Genomic DNA, 19,304 nt, shown 5'->3' on the forward strand with positions numbered 1-19,304 from the left:
TTGTGTCCAGCACTGTCCTACTAGCACGTTTCAATATGAATACACTGTGATATTTATTCATTCAACAGTTGGTGATTTCGATAAATGTTCTTGGGCTACTCTGTGAAACATAAACCATCACGTTATTTTGTGAAGAGTGAAAAGTTTCCATTAACGCATTTAGCATTTTATGAAGATCCAGCGTGATTTTCTTTGCCCTGGGATATGGATATTTAAACTAATGTTGTGTTTCTGTCTCTTCCCTGCAGTGCCGGTTATTGTGTGACCAGCCCGGGGAATGTAACACTGTGACTATCTCGACTACTGGGGACAAGGGACCATGGTGACGGTGACTGCAGGTAAGAAACATGCACTCATTCAGTAACTGTTGTCTTCGTATTTTGATTTTATATTTCTGTTAATTTTAACAATGAATTCATTCACTGAAACTTGGGCTCGGTCGATCCTGTATTGAGATTTTTTGCAATGTGTTATTTGATTCTGCTGCAATGGGATCATCGATTTAAACTGTTTCTTCACTGAAACTGCTGTTGAGGGCTTGAGTCTCTGATTGATGTGATTTGTTGTTTATCGGCTGATGAGATTGTGGGCCTGGGTTACTTTAAAAACCTAACGGTTTTTAAACTGATAGGAGTTTTTGCAATGTTTAATCTCGGTGACATCGATTTTTCTACAGGTTTTCTGATCAAAACCAAACATTGTGTTTAAATGTGTCTGAAAGGAGATTGTAGGCACAAAACAGAGAGCGTTAGTGCTCAGAAATAACCTTAAGATATTTTAACGATTTTTTATTTGTGATACTTACAAGACATCTATTAATCTAATGTTCATGAACGTTTATATTTAGTACGTGATATGTTACTGTAATTAAGAAATTCAAAATTAACAAATTAGCAACCGGAACAGAATTAAATTAATATTACTTACAAAATTAGTAATATCACCCAATATTATTAAAATATGCTATAAAATCAATATTAATGTATTGAACATGATCTGTCTAATCACAACTCTGCCATCATTATTATATATTCCTGCTTATTTCAATAATGAATTAGGTCAGTGACAAGCGGATTCGTTGGATTGTGTATTGAGGTTTTATGCAATGATACATTTGATTCTGCTGAAAGAGTTTATAGAATTAAGCAGCTGCTCCATGAAAGGTTCTGTCGCGGGATTCAGCCCCTCAGTGATGTGATTTAGTGTTGATCTGCTGAGGAGAGTGTGGATTCAGCCCCTCAGTGATGTGATTTAGTGTTGATCTGCTGAGGAGAGTGTGGATTCAGCCCCTCAGTGATGTGATTTAGTGTTGATCTGCTGAGGAGAGTGCGGATTCAGCCCCTCGGTGACATGATTCAGTGTTGATCTGCTGAGGAGAGTGCGGATTCAGCCCCTCAGTGATGTGATTCAGTGTTGATCTGCTGAGGAAAGTGTGGATTCAGCCCCTCAGTGATGTGATTTAGTGTTGATCTGCTGAGGAGAGTGTGGATTCAGCCCCTCAGTGATGTGATTCAGTGTTGATCTGCTGAGGAGAGTGTGGATTCAGCCCCTCAGTGATGTGATTCAGTGTTGATCTGCTGAGGAGAGTGTGGATTCAGCCCCTCAGTGATGTGATTCAGTGTTGATCTGCTGAGGAGAGTGTGGATTCAGCCCCTCAGTGATGTGATTCAGTGTTGATCTGCTGAGGAGAGTGTGGATTCAGCCCCTCAGTGATGTGATTTAGTGTTGATCTGCTGAGGAGAGTGTGGATTCAGCCCCTCAGTGATGTGATTTAGTGTTGATCTGCTGAGGAGAGTGTGGATTCAGCCCCTCAGTGATGTGATTTAGTGTTGATCTGCTGAGGAGAGTGTGGATTCAGCCCCTCAGTGATGTGATTCAGTGGTGTTCTGCTGAGGAGAGTGTGGATTCAGCCCCTCAGTGATGTGATTCAGTGTTGATCTGCTGAGGAGAGTGTGGATTCAGCCCCTCAGTGATGTGATTCAGTGTTGATCTGCTGAGGAGAGTGTGGATTCAGCCCCTCAGTGATGTGATTCAGTGTTGATCTGCTGAGGAGAGTGTGGATTCAGCCCCTCAGTGATGTGATTTAGTGTTGATCTGCTGAGGAGAGTGCGGATTCAGCCCCTCAGTGATGTGATTCAGTGTTGATCTGCTGAGGAGAGTGTGGATTCAGCCCCTCAGTGATGTGATTTAGTGTTGATCTGCTGAGGAGAGTGTGGATTCAGCCCCTCAGTGATGTGATTCAGTGTTGATCTGCTGAGGAGAGTGTGTGTCTGGTTACTCTGAATACCCAGAATTTGTGAAACTATTTGCCGTTTCTACAATGTTTAATCTGGGTGACATCGACGGGCAGCAGGTTTCTGATCTAAAGCAAACATTATATGTGTTTCAAACTATCACAAAACAGGAAGGTTTTAGAAATAAAAAGTAATTGAAGGGTATTTAAAGTATCTTTATATTGAAGTGATAATTATGCATTTAACTATTAATCTATAGACTATTATGCTCATATTTAATACGTGAAATGTTACTGTAATTACTATCTACATCATTAACAAGTGTTCAGGTTGTAGTTAATTTTAATTAATATTAATCAGCGATAATAACGCGATAATGTCTCCCAATATTACTAAAATATGCTACAGTAAAAATATGAATTACTAAAGTTTATTCACCTTCCACAGTTCTGCAGTACACTGGGAAAATTAACATGAGCGGAAAAGTTTATTCGCCTTCCACAGTTCTGCAGTACACTGGGAAAATTATCATGAGCAGAAAAGTTTATTCGCCTTCCACAGTTCTGCAGTACGCTGGGGGAAATTAACATGAGCGGAAAAGTTTATTCGCCTTCCACAGTTCTGCAGTACACTGGGGAAAATTAACATGAGCGGAGAAGTTTAGAGGCTGGAGAGAGTTGTTAATTATGCCTGCAATGATTCTCATAACATCCTGATTTCACCGCTGTGTTCAGATGGATTAGGGATGTTTTACACAGATGAATGACGGGTTGTATTCAAATACTACTTAAATCCGTGTTGTAAATTGCAGTTTGTCAATTTAATATACGCGGCGAGTTATGAAATTCATACTGTGCTACCAAAACCATATTATTCCTTCAATAATATTGATTGTTTGACAGTGAGACAATTATCACTAAACTACTCAGCAAGTCCAAAGTCTAAGAGAAAAAAGGTCGCTGGCAGTCAAATAATTGTTCATGTGATTCTATTTTAATTCAAGGAAGGTTCAGACTGCGTAAGGCTGGAGACAGAAAAATAATCTATTGAAAGTCAAACACTTTAATTTAAACACAAGAGGTTCATATTATCTTAAATTTAAAACAACATCCTGTCTCCCATAGCTCTGCTCTATATGGGATAGAACGAAAGGCAAAGGACAGATTATTTCTGAGAGTTATGTTTCATTCTTATTAATATTAAATTGATTAACAATATTTCTCCTCCAATTGCTCAATAAGTTTCAGTGCCGCAGATGGTCTGAATGAATTGTTCTCCTCCAGTTTTATTTGATCATAATGTAAATAGCAGACTATATATAATAATGAATTTACGGGCATTCTGTGTTACAGGAGTAAAATATAAAGGATTGCCTGTGTTATTAAATAGCAGAGGCTATGTTACTGACTGCAAACTGCACCGGTGGTTTTTAATTAATACAAATATTTGTTATTTTTAAGATTGAGGAGAATATTTCAACTCGAGAGTCCAGCTTTAGGTAACAGGTGGTGTTACAGCCCGTCGGTAGTTAGTGAGATGTGACCCCGGCCGGAAATTGTACTATTTAAAACAGTCCACTCCGAAATCCATAATGTGAAATACACTCTGAGAGTAGACAGACTTCAGTTTATATCAGAGTTCAGAAACATGATGAGAATGAATACGTGTAGGCAGAGAGCTGGAGAGTATTACATTTTCCTGATCATTTTTAATGATTCAAATGTGATTGGATTTAAGTAAAAATAATACATTTATCTGATTGTATTGATGTATTATACTATTTAATATTTTAATTATGTCGAATTATCCTTCCAATTGAAGTAAAACCCTATTATATCAAAAATAGTCAGAATTAGGTTTAAAATTACTATTAATTAATTTTATTAATAAGGCTGCAGATGACAGGCAACACAATGAATTTCAAGCAGATTCATTTCATTACACAAGTTCCAGGAGCGGGTGGTTCTGAGGAGGAAGGTCCAGAAAGGCTCACAGAATATTAACACGAAATCACCCGTGGGGACCCGAATTTCTGGCCCAATGAATTGATAATCTTTAAACATTTTGAGTATCAGCTAATTATTGAATGAGATTGGCGTGATCCTGAGCTCACTTTCTGAATAAACATTTTCAGGAAGTGACGGTAACGCTCCAGAAAGCAGCGCCGATTCTGATCTTCCGGGAAGCTGGAAGTTATTTTGACAATTTAAACAGATAGTGTAATGCTTTACTCAGTATCTGACCCGTGTTGAACCTGCCCTGTGAGTGTTTGATGGGACAGTGTAGAGGGAGATTTGCTCTGTATCTAACCCGTGCTTTAACTGCACTGGGAGCGTTTGGTGGGACAGTGAAGAGGGAGTGTTACTCTGTACCTAACCCGTGTTGTACCTGCCCTGGGACTGTTTGACGGGGCAGTGTAGAGGAGGTTTTATTCTGTATGTAACCTGCGCTGTACCTGCCCTAAGTGTGTTTGATGGGACAGTGCAGAGTGCGCTTTACTCTGTATCTAACCCGTGCTGCACCTGTCCTGGGAATGTTTGATGGGACAGTGTAGAGTGAGCTTTACTCTGTATCTAACCCGTCTTGTACCTGCCCTGTGAGTGTTTGATGGGACAATGTAGAGTGAGCTTTACTCTGTATCTAACCCGTCTTGTACCTGCCCTGTGAGTGTTTGATGGGACAGTGTAGAGTGAGCTTTAGTCTGTATCTAAGCCGTGCTGTACCTGCCCTGGGAGTGTTGATGGGACAGTGTAGAGTGAGCTTTGCTCAGTATCTAACACGTGCTGTACCTGCCCTGAGTGTGTTTGATGGGACAGTGTAGTGGAGATTTTAGACTGTATCTAACCTGCGCTGTACCTGCCCTGAGTGCGTTTGAAGGGCAGTGCAGAAGGAGATCTAGCCTCCTACTTACAATGACGTGGAGGTGATGGGCACGTTCAATACAGATTCACCTTCTATCCAATCATTGCTATATGTGAGCTGGAACGCTTTAATGAAATAGTGTATTTGAAGCTTTATGTTGTATATAATTGTGCTTTACCTAACTGAGCAAATTGTAAAAGCATTTTATGGAGAAGTTATTTTGTATCCAAACTGTGCTTTTGTAGAGCTGGGAATCGTTGATGGGACAAAATGGTAAAAAGTTTTACTCTGTTTCTGAACTGAGTATCAACTTGCCGCACAGTCTTTGGTCGGACCGTGTAGAAGGAGGTTTACACTGTATGTAGTTTCTGTTGTATGTGAGCCGTGAATATTTGCCTGGGCAGTGCTTATGGAGCTGTTTTCTCTATCTAACTCGTCTTGAATCTGACCTGGCAATTTAAAAATATATCTATCTCTTACTATATTTGACCCAGAGAGCCTGACAGGACAGTGGAGAGGGAGCATTTCTCAGCATCCAAACCTTGCTACTCCCGATCTGACCAGCAGGTTAATTCAGAGCGATCGTCATTCTATCTTATCCGTGCTATATCGGACCTGAGAGTGCTTGGTCAGACCCTTAAACTGCAGCTAACCAATAACTTGAGAGTGCTCGAGTCAGATATATAACAATAAATTGTTCCATTGCCCAGGTTGAACAAGGCACATTTATTGATGGCAACATTTTTTGGAAAACATGCCCAAATTTGAATAAAGTGTTAATGTTTAATCATTTTGGATATCAGCTAATTATTGAATGAGATTGACCTGATCCTGAGCTCACTTTCAGAACAAACAGTTTGAGGAAGTGGCTGTAGCGCCAGAAGGCAGCACCTGTTCTAATCTGATGGGAGGCTGGAAGTTATTTTAAAAATTTAAATGCAGAAAGTTGATAGTCCCGCTCGGTGTAACCATCTTGGGAACTTTAAGTTTGACATCATAACTTCGTTCATTTTTCTTTTGAAAAGGGACAAATTCGACCGAGTTGCAGTTATTGGACTGGGTCACAACACAAGGCAGACAGTAACTGAGCTGCACTTCTGTGAAACAATTAAAGATTTACATTCAGCCTGCAATGAGTCATCATTCACAATGAGCTTTAAGCCTTTATAATATAACCAAGTCACACATTTGCGTCAGATTGCTCAGATCCCTTTGTTTTAAATATCCTTTCATTGTAACAAACAATAAAATAGATCTGATAGAAGTGGCATAAAAATAAAACAAAAAAGGTGACTCAATCGCGGCTAACAAGGGAAATTAGGGACAGCATAAGATCCGAGGAGAGGACATATAAATTAGCCAGAAAAAGCAGTAAACCTGAGGACTGGGAGCAGTTTACGATTGAGCAAAGGAGGACAAAAGGATTAATTAAGAGGGGGAAGATATATTCTAGAGTAAGCTTGCAGGAACATAAAAACTGACTGTAAAAGCTTCTATAGGTATGAGAAGAGAAAAAGATTGTTGAAGTCAAGCATAGGTCCCTTGCAGGCAGAATCAGGGGAATTTATAATGGGGAACAAAGAAATGGCAGACCAATAAAATACATACTTTGATTCTGCCTTCACAAAGGAGGATACAAAGAACCTCCCAGATATGTTAGGGTACATAGGGTCGAATGAGTGGGAGGGATTGCATGACATCAGTATTTGTAGGGAAATGGTGTTAGGGAAATTGATGGGATTGAATGCTGAGAAATCCCCAAGTCCTGATAATCTACATCCTAGGGTACTTAAGGAAGTGGCACTGGAAATACTGGATGCATTGCTGGTCATCTTCCAAAATTCTATAGACTCTGGAGCAGTTCCAATGGATTGGAGGGTAGCTATTGTACCTCCACTATTTATAAAGGGTGATAGAGAGAAAACGGGGATTTATATACTGATAAGCCTGACATCGGAAGTGGGGAAAATGCTAGAGTACATTATAAAAGACGCAATTGCAGAGCACTTGGAAAACAGTGACAGGATCGGACAAAGTCAACATGGATTTAGAAAAGGTAATTCATGCTTGACTGTTCCACTGGAAGTTTTTGAGGATGTAACGGATAGAATAGATAAGGGAGAACCAGTCGATGTGGTGTATTTGGAATTTGAGAAGGCTTTCGAAAAATCCCGCATAAGGGATTAGCGTGCAATGTTAAAGCACATGGGATTGGGGGTAAGGTAATAACTTGGATAGAAAACTGGTTGGCAGAAAGGAAGCAAAGTGTTGGAATAAACGGGTCTCTTTCTGAGTGGCAGGCAGTGACTAGTGGGTACTGCAGGGTTCAGTGCTAGGACCCCAACTATTCACAATATATATTAATGAACTAGACGAGGGAACTAGATGTAATATCTCCAAGTTTGCAGATGGCACAAAGCTGGGTGGGCGTGTGTGCTGTGAGGAGGATGCAGAGAAACTCCAGTATGATCTGGACAGGTTGGGTGATTGGGCAGATGCATGGCAAATGCAGTATAATGTGGAAATATGCGAGGTTATCCACTTTGGTGGCAAAAACAGGAAGAAAGATTATTATCTTAATGGCAATAGATTGGGAAAAGAGGAAGTGTAACGAGACCTGGGTTACCTTGTTCACCAGTCGCTGAAGCTAATCATGCAGGTGCAGCAGGTGGTTAAGAAGGCAAATGGTATGTTGGCCTTCATAGCAAGAGGATTAGAGTAGAGGAGCAAGGATGTCTTGCTGCAGTTGTACAGGGCCTTGGTGAGACCATACCTTGAGTATTGTGTGCAGGTTTGGTCGGCTTATCGGAGGAAGGATTTTCTTGCCATGGAGGGAGTGCAGCGAAGATTCACCAGGCTGATACCTGGGATGTCGTATGAAGAGAGATTGGATCGATTAGGCTTATATTCGCTAGCGTTTAGAAGAATGAGAGTTGATCTCATTGAAACTTATAAAATTCTGACAGGACTAGACAGACTAGATGCAGGAAGGATGTTCCCCATGGCGGGGAGTCCAGGCCCAGAGGTCACAGTCTACGGATAAGTGGTAAGCCATTTAGGACTAAGAGGAGGAGGAATTTCTTCACCCAGAAAGTGGTGAACTTGAGGAATTTTCTGCCACACAGGGCAGTTGAGGCCAATTCATTACATATTTTCAAGAAGGAGTTAGATATATTTCTTAATGCTAAAGTGATCAAGGGATATTGGGAGAAAGCAGGGACAGGGTAATGAGTTTGGATGATCAGCCATGATCTCATTAAATGGTGGAACAGGTTCGAGGGGCCGAATGGTCTACTCCTGCTCCTATATTCTATGTTTCTATGGTTCAGGATATGAAGTGTTTCCTTCCATTAAATCGGGAAGAACAATTTCCGCTGACTCCTCTAGAATCAGAGCAACGTACATCACAGGAAGAGGCCATTCGGCCCGTCCTGCCTGTGCCGGCTCTGAAAACTGTCCAATTTCCTCAAAAACCCCAGCCTTTTCCTCCTAACCCTGCAAATGGGTCCTCTTCAAGTACATGTCCAGCCAGCTGGTGCTTTCCAGTAATTAGCAACCCTCTTGTGGGAAATACCCCAATTGTCCCGCTTGATCTTCGGGAAATTATTTTAAATCTGTCACCTTCGGTTACCAACCTACTTGCCAAAGGAATCAGTTTCTGCCTATTTGCTCTAGCAAACCTCCCATAACTTTGAACAGCTCTGTTAAGTCTCCACTTAACCTCTGCTCTAACTAGAATATCCCAGCTTCTCCAATCTCTCCACAACTGAAGTTCCTCATCCCTGGTAACTTCCTGGTAAACCTCTTCTCTACCCTCTCAAAGGCCTTTCATCCTTCCTGAATTGTGCTGACAGGATTGTGCTCAATACTCCAGCTGAGGCCTGACCCCTGATTTGTAAAGGTTTTGCATAGCTTCCTTTTTTAAATAATCCGTGTATCTATTTACAAAGCCCAGTGTCCTATACGCCTTCATAACAGCTTTATCAACTTTCCCCGCCAACTTCAATGATTTGTGTATATGCACATCCATATCTCTCTGTTCTTGCATCCTCTCAAAATAGTACCATATAGATTATACTGCTTCTCCATGTTGTTCCTCCCAAGGTGCGTCGCTTCACACTTATCCACACTAAATTGCACCTACCATGTGCCTGTTCTTTTCACTAGTCTGTAAGTCCTCCTGAAGTCTGCTACTATCCTGCTCACTATTTGCTACTTTGCCAAGATTTGAATCATCTGGGAACTTCAAAATTGTACTCCGTATACCCAAGTCCAGGTCATTTTTATATAACAAGAACAACAATGGTCCTCATACCGATCCATGGGAGACCCCACTGCATTATTTTCTACAGTTTGTACAACATCCGCTCACCACTACTCCCTGCCTCATATAAATGTATAATATTTAAGTGTTACCAATATTAGATTTTTATAGAAGAAACCTCTCCCCATGATTAGATTATGCTCGATACAATCAGCAACAAGAGGTGCCTGTTACGACCCAGAAAGCAGCGCCTGTTCTCACTGGTGGGAGGTCATCAGGTACTTTTGTAACTAAAATGGGCCATTTAAAGAGACACTACCATTAACCGGATTTCGGAATCATATATTATAGTCGGATAATTAATTGAGTGGGAGCGAGGAGGAACTTCATGAAGCATCCATTCAATAGAATGGGACAGAGCACAAATGACAGGGCGTTGAAGTACATCGCTCAAATACTGAGCAGGAAAGAGATAGATTCGACCCAATCCCGATTCATCTGCAGCTTTTATCTTAGAAACTAGCCGTGAAAAAGTTTCCTGTTCAATTCTGTGTGTGTCGGATTTGAGCTGATGTTTTGCTAGTTTTATAAGCGCGGATTACGCTGTTACTTTTGAAGTAGAGTAACTGCTGTTTTGTAGGGAAAAGCATTAGTCAATTGACACAGAGCAAATTTCCAAAAACTGCAATGAAGTAAATGACCAGAAGTGGTGTTGATTGATAAATAAATGCTGGCCGAAATTGCAGGAAAAACTCTCTGCCCTTCTATTGTAAGATCGAATGAAAGATACCTTATTGAGGTGAGGTGAAAATGTTCTTATATTTGCAATATGATAGAACTCGGACAGAGAGGTGTGTTCCCGACCAGGGGGTCGACAGGCGCGTATGATGGACCTGACAAAAGCGCAAATGCCGCTGTAGTTTTTGATCGTCAAATGATGGAAAGAGTTTATCCTGGAGTCAAATTTCGCGTTGTTTGGTTGTTTTATGAGCCCGGATTACAGATTCTAATTTGCCTAATTGGCCATTCTTTCCCAGCGACACCATCTCCTCCCAGCCTCTACGCTCTACTCTCCTGTGAACCACCCAACACAGACGGCTCCATCATTTTCGGCTGTTTGGCAATGGACTACAACCCCGAAATCACCAGCGTTTCCTGGACAAAAGATAAACAGCTGATCAACACTGGATTGATGACTTATCCATCATTGCTCAACAAGAGGGGAACCTACACACTGAGCAGCCAGTTAACCATCACCGAGTCAGAAATGGGGAGCAGCACAATCTACTGCGTGGTTCGACGAAAAGATTCCGTGTGGATCGTTCCAATGCCAGGTTAGTGTAGTGGGATGCAGGGGCAAACTGTGAAAAGCAGGGAAGTTATGTTCAACTTGAATAGAAACTTGGTTAGTCCACACTTAGCGTATTGTGAACAGTTCTGGTCTCCACTTCACACTTAGAGTACGGAGCACAATCCTAGACTCCATATCACACTTCGAATACCGTGTACAGTCCGGTTACCTTCTCACACTTGCAATACTGTGCAGACTTCTGGTCACCGTATCACACTTAGAATACTGTGCACATTCCTGGTCTCCATATCACTCATAGAATACTGTGCAGAGTTCTGGTCTCCATATCACACTTAGAATACTGTGCAGAGTCCTGGTCTCCATATCACAATTAGAATACTGTGCAGAGTCCTGGTGTCCATATCACTTTTAGAATATTGTGCACAGTCCTGGTCTCCATATCACACTTCGAATATCGTGCAGAATTCTGGTCCTTGGAAATGCCTTGCTAATGTGTGCCAGATAGTAAAGGACTTGTTTAATGATAAGGACACTATGCATTTCTTAATCATTTATTTTGCAATGAATGTCCAAAACATGTATTCCCCAGAACGTGATACAGTGGTCCATCCAACTGTTATCCTCACGGCGAGTTCCAGTGACCAAATCACCAGCAGCAGATATGCAAAGGTCGTGTGTTCAATCATGGACTTCCATCCAGAGTCACTGACCGTGAATTGGCTGAAGAATGGACAACTCATGCATTCGGGCTTCGTCACCTCTCTCGTCTGTGAAGTGAACGGGACCTTCTCGACCACCAGTCTGCTGACAGTCCCCGCCGGCGAATGGTTCAGCGGCTCGGTCTACACCTGCCAGGTCACTCATGAAGGGGTTACCCAAAGCCGAAACATTGCCAACTCTCAGGGTAAGAGGCACAGTCGGGGAGTTCCAACCCATTTCCAGTGCCGCTCTGAGTCAGAATTTTATTGGAATTAGTCCATAGCACAGCACAGTTTCTAATTTACAAGCAAACACTTTGGTGTTTCCTTCCGATGTAAGTGGGATTCCTCAAGGTTTAGGATTCCATCCCTTCACCAGCAAAGAAGAATTCCCTCAGCTGTAATGTCAGACAGTGAGTGAGGTGTCCTTATTTTCAGATTTACCCTGTGTTAGCTCTAATTATAATATACAATCATGCAGTTTGTGTTTCCTTCGGATGTAAAAGATAATAAAGAATTGGCTTTATACAGCGCCTTCCGGGACCTCAGACTGCCGCAAATCGATTGACAACCAATGAATTACGCTTGAAATGTGGCCACTGTTGTAATGTACAAAATGAGGAAGACATTTTGTGCACAACAAGCTCCCACAAACAGCAATGTGATAAAGACCAGGTTTTTTTTTTGTGATATTTGTTGAGGGGTAATTATTTGCCATGGCACCGGGACAACTCCCCTGCTCTTCTTTGAAATGGTGCCATGGGATGTCTTACGTCCAATTGAGAGGGCAGATTGATCCTCGCTTGAACACCTCATCCAAAATACAGTGCAGCGCTCAATCAGTACTGCATTGGGAGTGTCAGTTTCCATTCTGTGTTCAAGTCTCTGGAGTGGGACTTGAACCAACCATCTTCATCAATTAGGATTCCTCACAGTTCTGGATTTAATAACCTCGCTATAGGTTTCCCTCGACTCTGATGTCAGACAGTGAGTGAGGTGTCCTTGGGCTCCGGTTTATCCTGAGCTGGCTGATCATATTCCGAGCGGCAGTAGGTGTCTGGAGGCCTTTACTGATAATTTTCCAGGAACCCACTGCTAGAAAGGTCATTTACCCTATTTAGAGAACTGTGTTCAGTTCTGGGCTCCACACATCAGGCAGGATATACTGACCTTGGAGGGGGTGCGTTGCAGATTTACCAGAATGTTACGGGGCAAGAAGTATTACATTTTGAGGACATATTGCACTGACTAGGCGTGCATTGCTTTGAGTATAGAAGATTAAAGGGTGAACGAATTAAGATAATTTTTGGAATTGGTGGTCATATAGAGATAAAGTATTTCCTCTGCTGGAGAAGTCCAGAACAACGGGGGATAATCTTAAAATTTGAGCTAGGCCGTTCAGGGGTGAGGTCAGAAACCACTTCTTCGTGCAAAGGGCTGTGGAAATCCGGAACTCTCTCTCCCACAAAGCTGTTCAAGGTGGGCGTCAATTGATAATATCAATACTGAGATTGATAGATTTATGTTGGGCAAGGGTTACAGAAACATTGCAGGTAGATGGTGTTGAGGTGCAGATCAGCCATGATCTCATTGAATGGTGGGCCAGGCTGGATGGGCTGAATGGCCTCCTCCTGTTGCTGTGTTTCTACTGCTGCCATGAGGTCATATTTCATTCTGAGTCTCTCTCTCTCACCAGGCATGAGAAAAGCTCACTATGACAGAAATAAACAAACTACCTCACACCGGCTTTACAAATTATTCCCCACCAAAAACACCCCTTTGGAATTCCAGCTCCCGACATTTCACTTCTACTCTGAGTATTCCTACACATTTTCATCGCCCCAAATATCGGAACAAGAAACCAGAAGATTCAGTTTTTTCTTGTTGCACCGAAAATCATGGATTTTATTTGACAGCCTTTTTGAAACTGTGTAATTTTCGTGAAGAGCTCTTGAACCTGGGGACAGAGACATTATAATGAGCGGAGATGTGTTCGGGCACCAGGATGTATGGACGGGCATAAAGGAGCAAGGGATTATGGGAAGAGCTGTTTTCAGTGCGTAAATAAATTGCACCCGAATTTATTCATTGTTTAACGCCTGGTAATTGCTTCACAGCCCATTACAGGAGTTCTGGGGGCAAATACACAGGAAATATTAAAGAGTCCCCCAGAATCGTTGACAATTTATTGTCATTCCAATAACGCTGGTGCTTAATCAACAGGGAGATTTATTCTGCTTGAGTCAGAAATGGGTGAATACTGGTGTCCTGATTCTGAAGATGAAACATTGCTTGACTTTCATTTCTGTTTCACAGATTGTTCCTCATGCAGCGATCTAGTGATTACTCTTCACCAACCGTCACTAGAACAGGTCTTACTGGAGGCGACGGTCACCTTAACCTGCGTCCTGTCTAATGGTCCTTATGGAGTCACCGTGACCTGGACCCGAGGAAAGGAATCTTTGAAATCAGAGATTGCCGTTCAACCTGGAGAGGATCCCAACAGCGTGATCAGCAAAATAAACATCTCGACACAAGCCTGGCTGAGTGGGGATGAGTTCTACTGCGTGGTGAGCCATCAGGATATGCCAACTCCTATCAGAGATTCCATCCACAAAGAAACAGGTGAGCAGTGAGAGTGTAGCAATAAGTGAGACACTGTGGCTGTTTCCTAGGTTTGAGTAAGGACCAATTCGTTCTATTATGAGTTCTAATGGACCACTCTGATCATTCAGATTGATAATTCCACTAACTAAATACCCTGGGAATCGAGGTAATGCACTTAAGGGGAAGATAGATAAGTTCATGAGGGAAAACAGAATCGAAGGATATGCCATTAGGGTTTAGATAAATGAGGTGGGAGGTGTCTCTTGTGGAGCATAATCACCGGCTCAGAGCTGTTGGGCCGAAGAGCCTGATTCTGTGCGGTAAACCCAACTCTTCAGGCTCATAGAGAAGGATTGCATATCAGTCAGCTCAGGCTTGGAAACCGAACAGGGTCCAGAGGAGAATATAAATCCTTTAAAAATCGGCGTGAAGCACATTTCTCTCACATCTAACCACCGCTTCCATTGTCTCTGGAATTCTCCAGCTTATTGTTCTTTATTCTAATTGTCCTGCAGCTCAAGATCCGCGGCAACCGTCCGTGTCTGTCCTCCTGCCCTCGGCAGAAGATGTCTCCGCTCAGAGGTCCGTCACCCTCACCTGCTTAGCGAGAGGTTTCTCCCCACGAGAGGTCTTCGTCAAGTGGACCGTTAATGACAAGCCGCTCAATTCCAGCAACTACAAGAACACCGAGGTGTTGGCGGAGAACGGCAGCAGTTCCTTCTTCATCTACAGCCTGTTATCCATTGCAGCGGAGGAGTGGGCCAGCGGCGCTTCCTACTCCTGTGTGGTGGGACATGAAGCGATCCCCTTGAAGATCATCACCAGAACGGTCAATAAATCCAGCGGTAAAGAATGCTAATGAACATTTCCCTTGTACTGATGGACTCCGTTAATTCTTGTCAATGAGAAATACTCGCTTGCATTTAAGTTCTTAAATAAACATCAATAAAGGTCTTTTCTTCCATTCCTGAGTTAAAAAAACACCTTTCAATTAATTTTGTTTCCATTTTTGCCAAGGTTTCAGGTCGATTACCTTTCGGCAGCCCGTTTTGATGAAGGGTCGTCGACCTGAAAGCTTGACTCTGTTCCTATCTGCACAGATTCCGCCTGACTTGCTGAGTTTTTGCAGCCATTTCTGTTTTTATCCCAGTTACCATTGTTGTCCATCCCTTCAGAATTGGGGACATTTACATTTCAATAATCGCAGCAACTGCGAACTGATGTGAGGGCCACAAACGAGCACGAAATGTACCCCCACCAGAGAGAGAGGAAGGCCAATTGTTAACCCACAGTAGCCTCACTGTCCCACCAGAGAGAGGGTAAAGGGCAGTTATTAACCAACTGTACCCCCACTCTCCCAGCACAGAGAGGGGAAAGGGCAATTGTTAACCCACACTAGCCACACTAGCCTCACTGTCCCACTAGAGAGATGGTAAAGTGCAATTATTAACCCACTGTACCCACACTCTCCCAGCAGAGAGAGGGGAAAGTGCAATTATTAACCAACAGTACCCCACTGTCTCACAAGATAGAGGGGAAAGGGCAATTGTTAACCCACAGTAGTCACACTGTCCCACCAGAGAGAAGGGAAAGGGCAATTAATAACCCACTGGACCCCTACTGCCCCACCAGAGAGAGGGGACAGTGAAAATCTTCACTCACTGTATCTCCACTCACCCAGGAGAGAGATGGTAAGGGCAATTGTTAACCAAATGCACCCACACTCCACCACCATAGATAGGGACAGGGCAGTTGTTAACCAACTCTACCGCCACTCCATCACCACAGAAAATGAAAGGGCAGTGTTTAACCCACTGTGCCCCACACACCCTCCAATGATAGGGCAAGGGCAGTTGTTAACTCGCTGTACTCCACTCCCACACCATTGATAGGGAAAGGACAATTGTAAGCCCACCGTATCTTCAATCGCCCAGCAGAAAGAGGGGAAATGGCGACTGTTAACCCATGAACCCCACTCTCCCACCAGAGAGAGGGGAACAGGCTATTGTTAACCCACTGTACACCCACTACCCCACCAGAAAGAGGGGAAAGGGGAATTTTTAAGCCAGTGTATCTCCACTCACCCACCAGTGAGAGAATGAAGGGCAATTGGATTACCACTCTACCTCCCACTCCCCCAACAGAGAGAGGGGAAAGTGCAATTGTTATACCCACTGTATCTCCACTCACCCACCAGAGAGAGAATAAAGGGCAATTGTTATACCACTGTAACTCCCACTCCCCCAACAGAGAGAGGGGGAAGGGCAATTCTTAACCCACTGAATCTCCACTCACCCACCAGAGAATGAGGAAAGGGCAACTGTTATACCACTGTAACTGCCACTACCCACCTTCGAGTGGGGAGAGGGCAATTGTAAAGCCACTGGTTCTCCAGTCATCCACCAGTGAGAGAGGAAAGGGCATTTGTTATACCACTGTATCTCACAATCTCTCCCCCAAATGATGTTGAGGATGGGCGGCAACTGAAAATAGCAAAACAGAGATTGATAGATTTTTGTTAGGCAAGGTTATCAAGGGTTACAGAAAGAAAGCTGGTAGATGGTGTTCAGGTGCAAATCCGCCATGATCTCATTGAATAACAGAACAAGCTGGATGGGATGAATGCCCACCTCCTATTCCTGTGTTCCTATTGCTGCCCTGCGGTCATACTTCATTCTGACTGTCACACCAGACATGAGAAATGCTCACTAATGACACAAATTAGCAAACTAACACACCACGGCATTTCAAATCATTCCCCACCACAAAAGAGGCCTTGGAGCTCCATTCTCCCGACGTATCACCTCTCCTCTGATGGGGGCTGCAACAGGTTCCTGCACATATTCATCGCCCCAAAAATCATAACAAGAAAACAGGAAATTCACTTTTTTCCTGTTTCACCTAAAATCCTGGATTTTATTTGACAGCCGTTTTGAAGCAGTGTAATTTTCGAGCTCCTGACACCTTGGGGCAGATGCATTATAATGATCAGAGATGTGTTTGGGCACCAGGATCTATAGACGGGCATAAAGGAGCAATGGATTTCGGCAAGAGCTCTAGTTAGTGCGTAACACAATTGCGCTTGAATTTATTCTTTTTTTTACGCCACGTATTTGCTTCACAGCACATTACAGGAAGCTCTGGGTGCAAATACTCAGGAAATGTTAAAGAGTTAGCCGGATTCGGTGCCATTTCTTTGTCTATCCAATAACGATGGTGTTTAAGCAACAGCGGCAGGGTGAATTCACAATGGTGATTGAATCTCCTTGAGCCAGTAATGGCTGAATGCTGGTGTCCAGATTCTGAAGATGAAGCTTTGCTTGACTTTCATTCCCATTTCACAGATCCTATCACAAACAGCGATCCACTGATTATGCTTCGACAGCCATCACTAGAACAGGTCTTACTGGAGACGATGGTGATCTTAACCTGCGTCGTGTCTAATGCTCCTTATGGATTCACCGTGTCCTGGACCCGAGGAAAGGAGACTTTGAAATCAGAAATTGCCATTCAACCCGGAGAGGAACCCAACAGCGTCATCAGCAACATAAACATCTCGACACAAGCCTGGCTGAGTGGGGATGAGTTCTCCTGCGTGGTGAGCCATCAGGATATGCCGACTGCTATAAGCGATTCCATCCACAAGGAAACAGGTGAGCAGTGAGAGTGTAGCAATAAGTGAGACACTGTGTCTATTTCCTGTGTATGTATACGGGCCAATTCATTATAGTAAGAGCTTTAATGGACCACTCTGATAATTCAGATTGGTAATTCCACTAACTAAACATTCTGGGACCCGAAATAATTCACCTAAGGGGAAAGTAGATAAGCCCATGAGGGAAAAGGTAATAGAACGATATACTATTGTGGTTAGATGAAGTAAGGTGGGAGGTGTCTCCTGTGGAGCATAAACACCTGCCCAGATTTGTTGGGCCGAATGGCCAGTTTCTGTGCTGTGAATTCAACTATTCAAGCTCTCAGAGAGAAGCATTGCATATCCCTCAACTGCGGGTTGAAAACCGGACAGGATCCAGAGGGGAAAATATGTACTTTAAAAGTCAGCGTGAATCACATTTCCCTCACATCTAACCACCGCTTTCATTGTCTCTGGAATTCTCCAGCTTATTCTCCTTTATTCTAATTGTCCTGCAGCTCAAGATCTGCGTCAACCATCCGTGTCTGTCCTCCTGCCCTCGTCAGAAGAAATCTCCACACAGAGGTCCGTCACCCTCACCTGCTTAGCGAGAGGTTTCTCCCCCCGAGAGACCTTCATCAAGTGGACCGTCAATGACAAGCCGCTCAATTCCAGCAACTACAAGAACACCGAGGTGTTGGCGGAGAACGGCAGCAGTTCCTTCTTCATCTACAGCCTGTTATCCATTGCAGCAGAGGAGTGGGCCAACGGCGCTTCCTATTCCTGTGTGGTGGGACATGAAGCGATCCCCTTGAAGATCATCACCAGAACGGTCAATAAATCCAGTGGTAAACCAAGTTTTCTGAACATTTCCCTTATACTGATGGACACCGTCAATTCTTGTCAATGAGAAACTCTCGATTGCATTTCCGTTCTTAAATAAATATCAATAAATGCGTTGTCTTCCAACTGTGAGTTAAAAACACAGCCACTTAGTAAGTTGTGCTTCCCATTGTTGTCAAGGGGCGGGCTTTGTATCTGAAGTTGGGAGTTTTTGGGTCTTGGGTCCATGGCTTGTATAGTCAGCGCTCCCTGCTCAGATTCACCGTGAGTTAGAGATAAAATGAAGCTTTCTCATAAAACTTTACTCAACGTAACTTCAGCAACTTTCCTCCCGCTGGGGGAAGCTTAAAATTCCCATTTCCGATAAACAAAAGCAGCAGATTAAGATCTCGGTCTCCGCATTTCTCGTTCAATAGCAGAATACTGCAGATGGTGGAAATCTCAGATAAAAACAGGAAATGCTGGAAATTCTCAGCATTCAGGCGGCATCTGTGCAGAGAGAAATAGCTAACGTTTCAGGTCGATGACCATTTGCCTGCCTGTTGTTAACCCAATGTACCACAACACCCCTACCAGAGAGAGAGGAAAGGGCATTTGTTAACCCACTGTGCCACAACTCCACTACCAGAGAGAGGGGAAAGTGCAATTCTTAACCCACTGTACCACAACTCCCCTTCTAGAGAGAGGGGAAAGTGCAATTCTTAACCCACTGTACCACAACTCCCCTTCTAGAGAGAGGGGAAAGTGCAAGTGTTAACCCAATGTACCACAACTCCCCTTCTAGAGAGAGGGGAAAGTGCAATTCTTAACCCACTGTACCACAACTCCCCTTCTAGAGAGAGGGGAAAGG

The 19,304-nt window shown here is 43.2% G+C and overlaps 1 gene segment (V, D, J or C); it reads left to right on the plus strand.

Moving 5' to 3' along the window:
• Window positions 1–248: 248 nt before the first annotated feature.
• The window catches only part of LOC147091956 (Ig heavy chain C region, secreted form-like), a 32,740-nt gene continuing 13,684 nt past the window's right edge, over window positions 249–19,304 (plus strand). Inside the window, 7 exon segments of the C gene segment in view lie at window positions 249–338; window positions 10,398–10,694; window positions 11,262–11,576; window positions 13,687–13,995; window positions 14,493–14,822; window positions 17,322–17,630; window positions 18,130–18,459. Coding sequence covers window positions 320–338; window positions 10,398–10,694; window positions 11,262–11,576; window positions 13,687–13,995; window positions 14,493–14,822; window positions 17,322–17,630; window positions 18,130–18,459 — 1,909 coding nt within the window.

This window comes from Somniosus microcephalus, unplaced genomic scaffold, assembly GCF_052327205.1.
Source record: "Somniosus microcephalus isolate GS21.2 unplaced genomic scaffold, FLI_Smic_1.0 unresolved_chr3, whole genome shotgun sequence".
NCBI lineage: Eukaryota > Metazoa > Chordata > Chondrichthyes > Squaliformes > Somniosidae > Somniosus > Somniosus microcephalus.